Source organism: Xiphias gladius, chromosome 16 (genome assembly GCF_016859285.1).
Source record: "Xiphias gladius isolate SHS-SW01 ecotype Sanya breed wild chromosome 16, ASM1685928v1, whole genome shotgun sequence".
Lineage (NCBI taxonomy): Eukaryota > Metazoa > Chordata > Actinopteri > Istiophoriformes > Xiphiidae > Xiphias > Xiphias gladius.
The window spans coordinates 15,900,001-15,912,500 of NC_053415.1; the positions used below are offsets into that span (position 1 = coordinate 15,900,001).

Below are 12,500 nucleotides of genomic sequence, written 5' to 3' on the forward strand. Positions count from 1 at the left end.
GCGCCCTACTGTAAGTGAGTCAGGGTGTAAGATTGGGTAGGTCTCCGTCTGGGTTAACGGGATAATGAGAAACTGCCCTGCAGTGAGTTAATCAGCTCATCGCTCTCCCAGCACTGCCATTTATTTGCTGTTTATTCCCCAGCACAGAGCCCCCAGGGGGAGGCCTGTCTGTGAGGCAGCACCTGCAGCTTCCCCAACGCTTGATTTAGTGCTGTAAATGCTGCTTGTGGGCCAGATTATGCTGGACAGTGATCAAACCTTATTTGCACTCTGATTAGACAAACTGCTCCCTGCACTGACCAGGCTGAAGCAATTCTCCTTTAGCAATTTTATACCGCTGCCCTGCGTAAAAATGATTAACACTGCCTGGATGAATGTGGCAGCCATTCGCCACAGCCATATTCCTGCCTAGCCCTGATACTGAAACAGGTATCCGTTCTACTGCTATCAGCCCATTGTTATAATAATAACCATGAAAAAGTATTTAATATTCATCAAAACGTTATGCATAATAATAAATAATCACAGAAGTTACACTGTTCCTGCAATTGGTCACAACAGAGTAAGCAAAGAGACATCACCATTCGTGTCAGTGTATATTTGATTATGTATGGTTGGCTGAATCAGCAAAACACTAGCCCCGTTCACCCCCAGTATCTCTCAGACAACTTGATCTTATCACTCAGTTTGAAGTCTGAAGTTGAAATAAATGATCAAAGTACTAATTTCTGACAAAAGTGTTGCTTTGAATTGTGCCCTGTAGATCTTGAATATGTCTTCCGTCGTTCTCTCCTTTGTAGTTGCAAAATTACAAAATAAAATACCGGATACTGCGTGACATGTACGGTGCAGATCACACACACATTATACTGTAGTGGTTAAGCAAAGAAATGCAAAAACCTACTTAAAAATGACTCAAGCTTGGAATAAAAGAAATGACAAACATTGCTGAAACAGGTGGGACATATTACATTTAAAGGCAATGTGCAGAATTTATCAGCTAGAACAGAGGTCTACAGTGGCAGGTAGCAATATGGGTTTTCAAAACAACCTGTACACAACTAAGCCTAAAGGACCAAATCCTCTGCCCAAATTTAATTGCAGAGGTCAAAAAACTGCTTAACCATAAAATATATGGAGAGGAGTGTCTGGAAAATCATCACAAAACATCACAAAAACCAATGATGGATATGCTTGGGTTTGACAAATCATGCTACCTGGCATTCATGCTAATGTGACCCAACTCCGTAGCACTGGTTGTCATTTAGGTTTCTCCAGGCTCAAGTCATTTTAAAGCAGCTGTAAAGTGGGAACGTTGGGAAAGTTGTTGATTTAAAGTTTTTACTACAGTTTATGTCAGGTTTTTTTTTTTTTTTTTTTACATTGTTTACATTACCCCCCCCCCAATGTGCAACCCTTGCACAGAAATTTACAGACATGTACACGCTTCTAAGCGAAGACAATATATTCTGTAACCTTCAAATGTATTGTGTTGAGAGAAGGTCCCCTGTTGCATTCAGAGTGGAAGGCACTCCAGCTCGGTCATTGTACAACAGATTTTCATCCTGAGGTGCTACACAAAGCCAATGCACCTGAGACTGAATAGGTATAGTGCACCGGCAAGGTCTCTTTTCTTTCATCTACTTCTGTGCAGAGGCTAGCAAAGTACTAATGAAGCCGTTTTCTGATCTGCTATCTTTACCCTGATCTTCCATCAGAATGCCTCTCCATCCTTTTTGCAGTATTTACTGTATTACCATAACCCTGTTGCAAGGCCCATTTAGAATTTTTTAGAATTACAGAATAAATAGCTGAAAAGAGTAGAGGGCTTTGCTCATAATGGAATCTGAAAGCTTTCATTTTTCCTTCATTGTCTCTCCTTCCTTCCCTAAACAACCTTCCTTTTTTCAGCTATCAGAGCAAAGTTCTCAGAGAGAAAATGAAGTGCATTCATGCATCCTGAAAGAGGCTTTTAAGGTTGAGTACAGCTCAAACAAAAAGGGTGAACTACGGCTGGCCTGAGTATGACTCAACGTTTATAACCTTGCCATGTAGAATTTAAGGCTGCTTAGGAAATGAATGAAGCTGGCGATGAAGCACATGCAAGCCAAACATCAGGGAGACATACTGGTATTCTTTAGCATGTTTTGTCTGGGTTGCTAAGGTGATGTGATGTGTAGGTTTTGTGAAACGTTTCTGTATAATTAAACTCAATGGTTCAGAGCTGAAACCTATTGCTTAATTTGAGTTGGAGAACTGATACTGGCAGAACTGATACAGTTTCTTTGCTTTTCTGAAGGAAATAATTCTTTAGAATAATATTATTGTATTTTTATTGATTTAGAGTGCTAAAATGATATGCATCTTGAAGATGAATATATAGTTGCGATAAGATACAAAGAGCATTTTTCTTAGCTGTCAAGCCCCCTCCCATTGCTCCTGGCCCCTTTCTCTCTTCATTTTGCTAACTGGTGCTCAAAGCTTCTCCTCCGCTGACCAAGCATCAGCTTCCCTGTGCTGATAAATGGGCTTCTTTGAATTGATGGCAGGCTGGAGGAAAAAGAGATACTCCTAGATAATGTGGACACAGTTTTCATTTCTTGTCACCCAATTAAACTGCAATTATCCCAAGTGCAGGAGAGGAGAAAAGTGGAAAGAATGGCCAAAGAATGGGAGAGCGAGGCTCCCTGGGACACTCTCTACCAGACACATTAGCCCAGATTTGCTCCATCCTGATAAAAGAGACTCATTTCTTGCACTTGACAGTGCACAGCGAGTGGCAGACCAGCTGCAACCTGGGGTTTAGAGAAGAATGCCTGTACGATGTTTGTGCCATGCCTCAAAATGGCTGGGAAGAAAAAAGACCAAAATGTATACAGGTTGTCACCCTATTAAGCAGTGTGGTATTTGTATGGCACGCCGTGTGTCTTTAGCTGAGGACATCAAGGTTTTATCCCTTAATAGCCCATATAGATTTTTTATATTATTATTATGCAAATGTCCAAGACACATTGTCATGGGGAACAAAAGTGTGTATTTTGCGAAACCTTTGTTGTCACCGGCCAACGTAAGAACCCTGGAGTTGACTACACAGGGGTTCAAAAACCTTCAAACAATCCCTTAGCATATCCAAAAGTGCTTTGACTGAGAGCTTGTGTGCACCTACTGTTCCGTAAAAGAATCGACCACTGCTTTAAAAAAAGGGACGCTTCCTCTGTGAATTGTTTGCCTCCAGATGAATTAATGCTGGGTCAAACCCTTCCCCTGGCACAAAATCTAAGAAGTAAATTAATGTCTTTTGTAATTACTGTTCCTCTCAGTAATTATCACACAGGACAATTTATGGATTAACATATTGATTTCACTTGACCCTTGGCAAGGCTTAATTTGGACACAGAAGATACTTTTGGCTTGTGCTGCCAAATGCAAAAAGCCCTCAGGGCTCCTGGTGGAGCTTTGCTCTTTATGCGTGTCACAGCATCTTTAGCAAACGTCCCATGGGATGATGATCTGACTCTTGCAGGGTCCTGGCCTGTGGGTTATAGCTATCTATTCAGAGTGTAGCTCTGCATAGGTATTGACTTTATTCAAACATAAAAAACTGCACGAGTGAGAGGAGCATTCGTAAGAGTAATTCATTAATCTTCACGCAGGCGATTAGCGCTTTGAAGTCTTTGATTTTGAAAAGCAATGTTCCTTGCTTTACTATCCCTCCCCTCACAGGCTGTTTAGATAAACACTGGAAGTAAACAGATTAGTTAAAATCATTAGGCAAACATCTTAACACACAAACACAGGCTGCCTGCTTTGGAATGCTGATAAGTGCAACCCCTCTGCAAAGGCATCTAATGATGTTGTCGTGTGTGCTGTGTGCACAGGATCAGTGTCGTGGCAGTAATGCATTGCTGATTATGGAGAGGAGAGAATACTCTGTCAAAATATGATCAATATTTCCTATAAGAGCCTCTGCTGCTCCGCATGAGTAATGGTCTGATTAAGTGAGCAACAGGAGAGAGGCTAGTATGAATCCAGCCTTTCCACTGCTGTGTCCATCAAATAATGAGATCACCTGAGACAGCCACCGTCAGCCACCCCCCAACAGGACATGCTGACAGGACATTTGCCCTCCCATTGATCACATTGTCATTCAAGCCAGTGCTTAGGAGAAAACACACATTCACACACACACACACACACGTGTGTGCGCGAGTACAAAATGCAGTGCAAGTATCACTAATCCTTCCCCGCGTTATGAGTCTGCAAAATTAATTCATACTCCGGTTGCTGGAATGGCCACATGTTTTGTCCCTGAGGTATGTAAGACAACACTGCTATAAAGGGCTCACCTCGAGAGATGTGACATTCAACGGCAACAATGAGCCATCTGCAGGAACTCGGTTATTTCACTCTTTTGAGAAGTAGGACTTTTTTTTCTCTCCCAATTACATGGTTATTATCTTGGTCACTTAATCTCCTCAAATAAGATTGATTTCTCTTTTCAGGCTGTGTTAGAGTGCCTCTGTCAGAAGGCGCTCAGGCCATGGGAACCATAGAGTTCCAATGCATCCTCACAATTTTCCCATTTGATGGAGGTCACAGTCACTAAGGCGGTTTCTTTGACATACTGATGAGTAGACACACAAAGGCTCTTTCATTGTTACAAGTGATAGAGAAGAGCACGGCTACACGCACAATACATGACAGGAAGAGATGCAGGATTGTGAATGTGTCATACAAATGCAAACACACACTCTGAATTGGCAGATAATTAATAGTTAATAATAAATATGCCTAGATAATAACCAACTGGCAGGAATGGTGTGATCAATTTTGAAAGAACTTTCATCTTGTAAGGAAGTCAAAGGCAGAAATGACGCATATGAACGCCAACATTCTCACCAATTAATGCGGGGACGCTGCTGTAGTTCAAAGATTTTTAGGATAAGTCAATAAAACTTAATATTTAGCGTTGACTGTCACCTGAGTAGTTGTCACTGTGCATCAAACTCCTCACACCACATCAAGCATTTTCCAAAACACTTAAAGTAATGCTCTCTGAATGAAAGTAGTCATTTTATTTTGGCTGTTTTTTCTTAAATCACTCTGGCAGACAATGGGCAGTGATTTATACGAAAGGAAAAAAGAAATCAGAAAAGGTCATCTTGAACAGCAGACCTGTCAATAATTTGCACAGTTTAGCAGTTTGATTTGATCATATTTAGCTTTCACTTTTCATTTCTGCAGAACTGTGCGTATAAAAAACTGGATATGAATAAATCTTGACCTTTTAATATCAACTTTTCAGTGCTTTCACCTTCTTTTCATTCAAACCAGATGAACACAAATCCATAGATTCAGTTCTTCGTTTCCTATTCATAACATCACAGAAACTTGTAATGAGGGTCAAAGGTGGTTAATAAGCTGGAAGCACTATAATGTCAACTTTTCAAGTGTCTTTGCTGTTGTGTGCAATGTCTGGATTTTTTTTTTTTTTTTACTCTGAAGGACGATGGCACAATATGAAAGCCCAAATAGCATGTTACTGCCCTGCCACGGGTTCAAGGAGATTGGATCACTTTTTGTTTGCGGAGCGGCCTCAATTCAGCCTCCACATAAAGAGTGAGAGACTACGAGAGGACTGAGAGAGAGCAGTCTTTGTGGGGTTGAAGGGAAGGGGTGGATAAAAAAATTGCCTTGGTGCATCAGTTTTCTCTGATCCCAACTGCAACTATAAATGTATCTGAGAGATGAGCTATCTGTCGCGGGCTGTGCCACAAGCAGGCCTTTTCTTCCCTCTGTCCCTGTGATGAGTTAGCAGGACCTGGAGTGATAAAGCTGATAGAAGGGCTGCTATCAGGTGGCAGTCTGGGTAATTACAACTCTCTATTTGGGGCTTTGCAGTGATGCTGCGGCGATAAGGGGAATATAATGAGGAAGAAAGGCCAGCGATAATGTATCCGCTAAATGGTTCAAAATAGTCTATCATGGGAAAAGTCATCTCAGTGCCTGGAGGTAAACAAGTATCCGTGGATTTGAACCACAGGACTCTGCAACAGAGAATATGTGGAAGATTTAAGCTAAACATACACCCTGTGGGGGGTAGCGGCAGTCAGAGTTCAAAAATCTGACTTTTCACAAAGGGTAGGGTAGGCCGTTTTTTAATGATCCAGGAAGTCGTTTGATTGCCGTTGCTATTTTGTTTGCCCCTCAGGGTGTGGAGATATTCTGCAGTGTGAGATTACATAGAATACTCTGACAAGCGGCGGTTTAAAGATGAAGGTCTTATCAACCTCACGGACTCCACATCCTTCTGTGTAGCCATTCTCCTCCCATAATGTGCTTTCAAAGTTTGTTGTATCCGTCAGTTCAGGTCCTCCAAGACTGAGCTGACAATCACTCCTCTTTCCTCCCCTCTTTACCATCATTCATGCATTCACACACACACACACACACACACACACACACACACACACACACGCACACGCACACGCACACACACTCACTCAATCCTCAGGGCCATTTGCCTGTTCCAGTCCCCAGTCTCTAATACACACTCCGGTGTGTTCTATCTTGTATGGCTGTTTTATTGTGAATTACAGATTCCCTCACTAGGGATCATGACCACTATCAATAGTATTTTCACTAATGTGATTAAGTTAATACTGTGCTCTATGAGAGGATTATTTCTCAATTCCTCTTGATATGCGTAATATTTAGGTTGTGGTTGAGTAAATATTTTGGTTCTTCACCAAAATAATTCCCACTGAGACAAAGACGTGAAAGTCTGCCCTAAGGAGCAATAAAGACTGTATAATTAGAATGATTAAAGAACTGCACAACTAATTTGGCACTTATTGAATATATTTTGAGAACACAACGTTCAAAATAGGTCATATATTTAAACCATAAAAAATATTAACTTTATTTACATTAATTATGTATTTATTCAGACATTCTGTGTGACTCATTTGAAGTGATGCTGAAGTCGGCATTGTCTCTTTACCAATCCTTAATCATTATATTGCCTTGCACTTAAGCATATTTTCTACGTATTGTAAAAGCTGTAAAGAAACCTCATTAGACAAAATGACTTCTAATCTAAATGCAATCATCTTTAAATAGTAATCAATTGCATCCTTTACAACACTAAACTGTTTGTCATTAGCACTTTATCAAAGGCTCACTTAAGATAAGATTCAGCAGCTAATGGTGTGTGATAGTGACAAATTGACTTTCAATACTCTCCACATCATGTAGTGAACACTTTTGTCCTCCAGTGTATGTTACATGTTTGCTTTGCTGGAAAATGTATTTACAATTTTTAGATTTTGTTTCCTTGTTCAAAAATGTCTTTGAGATGAATACCTTTGTTTAAATCTTCCGCAATTGGAATTTATTTCAGCCAAAGATTTATAAAAATAGGCAACATGATGAAAAGAGTTACAGTAATTATGTTTGAACCTATATTATATTTCTTCCCACTTAAATCTCCAGTATTATAATGTCAGTCATGCTTTTAAATACATTTTTAGCTAAATTAATGAAATATTTTAGTCCACAATTGTGCTGCTTATCTGCAGAATAAATCCTTAATCAGAAAATCAGCTGTAAAAAGTGGAGCAATTGGCAAGAGCAGGTAGAGATTAATGTAAATCATCAGGACACAGATGAACATGAGAAGATACCTTTTACTGTGGAGCTGCATGTACTGCTTGTGCCTTCGCCGGGCCTGCGCGAGAGAGAACAGCTGAGCTGAAAAGAAAAGGGGAAGACCCAGGCAGAGCTGTGATCAGGCAAGCTGAAAGAAACCACATCAGGTACACAATCAGGACCCCTCCCTCTCCCTTTCTTCAAACCTCCTCGATAATGAGCAAACTTTCATGTGGCAGTAAATACTCTCCACTCTGTGGGGTTTGAAGTGGCAAACAGAAGATATTGTTGTTTACCCAGCTCACTTTTTTTTTTCCAGTCAAAGAAAAGCCATCTGATAGCAAGAGGTCAACTTGTGTTCCCTTGAAATCAATTTATTTTACAACTTGATTCCCCCCCCCCCCTCCACCTCCAGTGGGAGTAAACACCTTGAAAAGAAAAAGGAGGTAAAGTACACATTCTACAATATTCTTTATAGATGAGGGCTTTTTTGTAAACTGGGATTATCCAGGGATCCTCATCAACTCTCTCTCTCTCTCTCTCTCTCTCTCTATATATATATATATATATATATATATATATATATATATATATCTTTTTTTTTTTTTTTTTTTTTTTTTTTCCTTTTTGCTTTATCCCACAGTTATGTGGAGTGTTGAGCAGAATAAACTGCCGCTATCATGAAGATTCTTGCACCTCCGGGGGCTCCTATTTCAGAGTGATGGCTTTAGCACTTTGGAGTGAACTGTGTGCGATCTCTCTGGTTAGGAAAATGTCCCCATGGGCTTGTTGTTGCTGCTGTCTGCCTTCTATTTGCATGATATTTTTTCTATTCAGTCTTATCATCAGTGTGCTGTGAGGTGGGAGTGCTGGCTCCGTCTCAGAAGCTGGACCCAGGCTTTATCGGCAGGTAATTCTCCCACTCTCACTAACTCATCTTGAATTATTTAAGTGTTATTTCCAGGGCCCAGGCAGAAGTAAAAGAGGGGAAAAACACAGACTGGAATGTTGTTGGTGTTATTGGTTTTTTTTTTTTTTTTTTTGGTTTTTAAAAAAAATCTGATCTCAATTAAATTACTAAATTGAATAAATTAATTTTTTCTAGGTCTGCAAAATAATAAGCTGTTTTTTTTTAAATAGATACAACGAATCTTGACATTTTATGAGTAGAAAAACATACTGGATGGCGGCACCTGCTCCCGTTAATGCAGGCTCAACTAGGCCCAGGCATCATCTAAAATCTTCCATCACATGTCATTAAAAAAAAAAAAAAACCACACACACACACAACAAAAAAAACAACAACACATAGGCCATGCCTTAGGGGCAGGACAGTGGGGAGAGGCGTCTCTTTGCATTGTCAAACAATGCTGAACAAAATAACAAAATGACATAAAACAGCAGGAAGTAACGGAAATTTCGGAAATCCTCAAAGAGGCCAGTGGAAAGCAGGCACGTGTGCACACGCGGAGTCGCACACCTCCGTAACCGTCCAACCCCGATAAGAACTTTCCGCCCTAACTTATTCATATAATTCATAGCAATTTCTGCCCGCTTGTGTCATGAGAGGCAGATGCTCCTGCGGAGTGAGTGGAGCGCTTCATTGCAGGAATGTTATCGAGGTGAATGACAAGCCGACAAAAAAAGGGGCGCACGGTGTTGAGAGATGCCGCGACTGAGTTTTAGGCAGCAGGTTTGTCTCCCATCTGGTCCTTTCGGCGCGGATCATCCGCACCTTGTCAGGTTTCCTACTTGAGACAATGGAGCGATCGCTCCGTCAGCGTTTTATCCGCTGCCGCGAAACAGCCCTAATCCTTGTTAACAGAAAAAAAAAAAAATGTTTTAAACAATCTCGGACTCAACGTGCAGCAGGCAACAAGGGCGCTGTCTCTTGGAAATTGCGCATCACTTTGGGATAGGTCAGCGTCATCACTCAACTCTCACCCTTTATTTAATAATAATACATTTATTATTATTATTAATAATAATAATATAAATAATAATAATAATAATAATAATAGGCCAAAAAGAACAAGAGTAGGTTATATGATTTGAATTTAAAATCCATTTATATCGACCTACAGCCTAATTCGTCATTTACTGTATAATATCGTTCGATACAGCCCTTCTCTATTTCCCTTTTTGTACATATATAATTATGTACAACGGAGAAGGTGCGAGAACAAACCACTTAAACCTACAATTTACTCAACAAGTCCTGCAGATAACTGTAATTGCTTAGTTGAATATTCGACAACCTAATTTCAGTTGTCGATTCGCTGCCCTTGGGAAAGTCCTTTGAAGTGAAAGTGAAAAGGGGGATTTCAGGAAAGTAATTAATTTCACCAAGCGCGATTAGAAACACTTCAGACCTCCTCGGCATTTGCGTATTTACGACAAAATGCCACAATATCAGAAAATTAAAGAAGGCATTCTTTACCTTTCTTGTCGCCTTACACACCACTTTTCAATGGCAGTGCCACCCATGGGGAAGGAGAGGGGGCAGGCGCAGAGCCACGGCAGACATGAAAGGTGAGCAAGTGGAGTGACACCAGCGGATTCAGGCTGGTGAGACCGTCAATTAAACAAATGGAAACATAGAGGAAGAGGCGATTAGGCGTGTAATGACAAATGTTTTTTTTTTTTTTTTTAAGGGGAGAGCGTGTGCCTGTTTTTCAAGTGTCTGCTCTGTCAGATTCAGTGCCATTCCGGGCCCATCTTGAACAATATGCACCTGTGTGCCGCGGCCCCTTTCACCAAAGCTTGTCAGCGTGTTAGTAAGAGGCTCAGACGTGCTGCCATCCGCAGGTATTTCAGGTGCATCCGTCGCCTCACCAGAGAAGTTGCGGACTTAAATTGAACTGAGTCGTTCCGATTGGACCAGTTGCTCATTAGAGTAGGAATAACCATAATTCAGAGCTTGGACCTAAACTGAATCCAAACAACGCCGAGGTCACAGTCTGAGTTAAAACATCCTCTCATAATAAATAGAGATATATAAGAGGAGATGCGTTTTCCCTTCAAACTCAGGGTGGGATTTAAAAAAAAAAAAAAAAAAAAATCGCTCAGCACTCGGATGGGTGTTCAGCGCTCCTGCGCATGCGCCGGCGGCGCTTTCACTACCTGCCACACAATCCTGTATTTCACATGGGGCAAGCGGGAGTTATCATCCACTCGCGTAAATGCCGCTGCTGAGTGGTGGCTGACAGTCTCAGGCGACAAGACAGCTTGTTTTCTTCCCCCCCCCCTCCGTCTCTGCCGCTTGCTGAAGGCGCACCACCGATAGATGCCACCATGAAGCAGAAAACGCACGCCGAGCACTCATAAGGACGCGGCCACTTGTACTTTTCAGAAGATAATCAGCGGCGGGGATGAGGAATTGAGGTCTAAAGTAAGTAGGCAAAACGTGAGCTGTGGATGTAGAATGAATTTAAATGAGCATTTGAACTTTGTGAAGGAATCCTGTTTGTGATTTTGTGTTGTTTTTGCAAGTTATTTACTCTTTGGTCTGTTTTTCAAAAAGTGTTCGTTGTTTTTTTTTTTCTTTTTTTTTTTCTCCCCCTCCAGAGTGCGTTTGTGCCGACATGTCTAAACCAATGGATCACGTTAAACGCCCGATGAATGCTTTCATGGTCTGGTCCAGAGCCCAGCGCAGGAAAATGGCTCAGGAGAACCCCAAAATGCACAACTCCGAGATCAGCAAGAGACTGGGAGCGGAGTGGAAACTTCTCACCGAGTCTGAGAAAAGGCCGTTCATCGACGAAGCCAAGCGGCTGCGAGCGATGCACATGAAGGAGCACCCAGACTATAAATACAGACCGAGGCGGAAGCCCAAGACTCTGATGAAAAAAGATAAGTTTTCTTTCCCCGTGCCCTACAACCTCGGGGAGCACGACGCCCTCAAAGTCAACGGGCTTTCCGCTGGAGCACTTTCCGAGTCCGTCATCGGGAACCCCGACAAGGCAGCGGCGGCCGCGGCGGCCGCAGCGGCGAGGGTATTCTTCAACCCGTCCATGTCGGCGAACCCCTATTCCTTTTTCGACCTGGGCTCCAAGATGACCGAGCTCTCCCCACCTTCCTTTCCGTACGCGTCCCCGCTGGGCTACCCGCCGGGAGGCGCCACGGCTTTCACCGGGACTGGCGGTGTAGGTGGCGGGACGCACACCCACACTCACTCGCATCCGTCCCCTGGGAACCCGGGCTACATGATCCCTTGTAACTGTACGGCCTGGCCCTCAGCAGGACTCCAGCCGCCCTTAGCATACATCCTGCTCCCCGGGATGGGGAAACCTCAACTTGAACCGTACCCTGCATATGCTGCGGCATTATGATAGGCCCGCGTTGGACTTCTAAGAAAATGAAATGTGAAAACAAAAGCAAACAAACAAAAAAACAAAAAAAGAAAAAAAAAAGCTATTCATGCAAGAGTTTTATTATGCATGCACAAACTTGTACATGTGATGAAGTGCTCGTCGTCTCAGATATCACATGTGTATGTATATTGATTAATGCCTTTATCTAAGGTAATGCTTATCTAGAGAACTCTCTCATCTATTATTGCCCGGCCGTCACCTCTCGGCCCCGAGGAGAAAGGACTGAAGGATGGCAGACATGCACAGATTCTAGAGGAACAGGGGGTGTCAGAACAGTTTGTGAAAACTCCTTTTAAAGAGGTACCCTCTTCGATTTCTATCTTTTGCAAGTTGCACCTGCTCGACCGACCTGTTGGAATCAAGGGCAGCATATACAATGACCATATTAATCACTGGATCACAGCATTTCCTCTCAGATGACATGTTGTAGGGTTCTGATTCATGGATCAAGGAGGATGCCCCCCCCCCCGTCCTCTC

The 12,500-nt window shown here is 42.1% G+C and overlaps 1 protein-coding gene across 1 annotated transcript; it reads left to right on the forward strand.

Annotated features, from left to right (window-relative positions):
* Window positions 1–10,948: 10,948 nt before the first annotated feature.
* sox21b (SRY-box transcription factor 21b) lies at window positions 10,949–12,410 on the forward strand. Its single transcript, XM_040148951.1, has 2 exons — window positions 10,949–11,041; window positions 11,218–12,410. The coding sequence occupies exon 2, from the start codon at window positions 11,235–11,237 to the stop codon at window positions 11,979–11,981; it is 747 nt and encodes a 248-aa protein (XP_040004885.1). The 5' UTR covers window positions 10,949–11,041; window positions 11,218–11,234; the 3' UTR covers window positions 11,982–12,410.
* The last annotated feature ends 90 nt before the right edge of the window (window positions 12,411–12,500 follow it).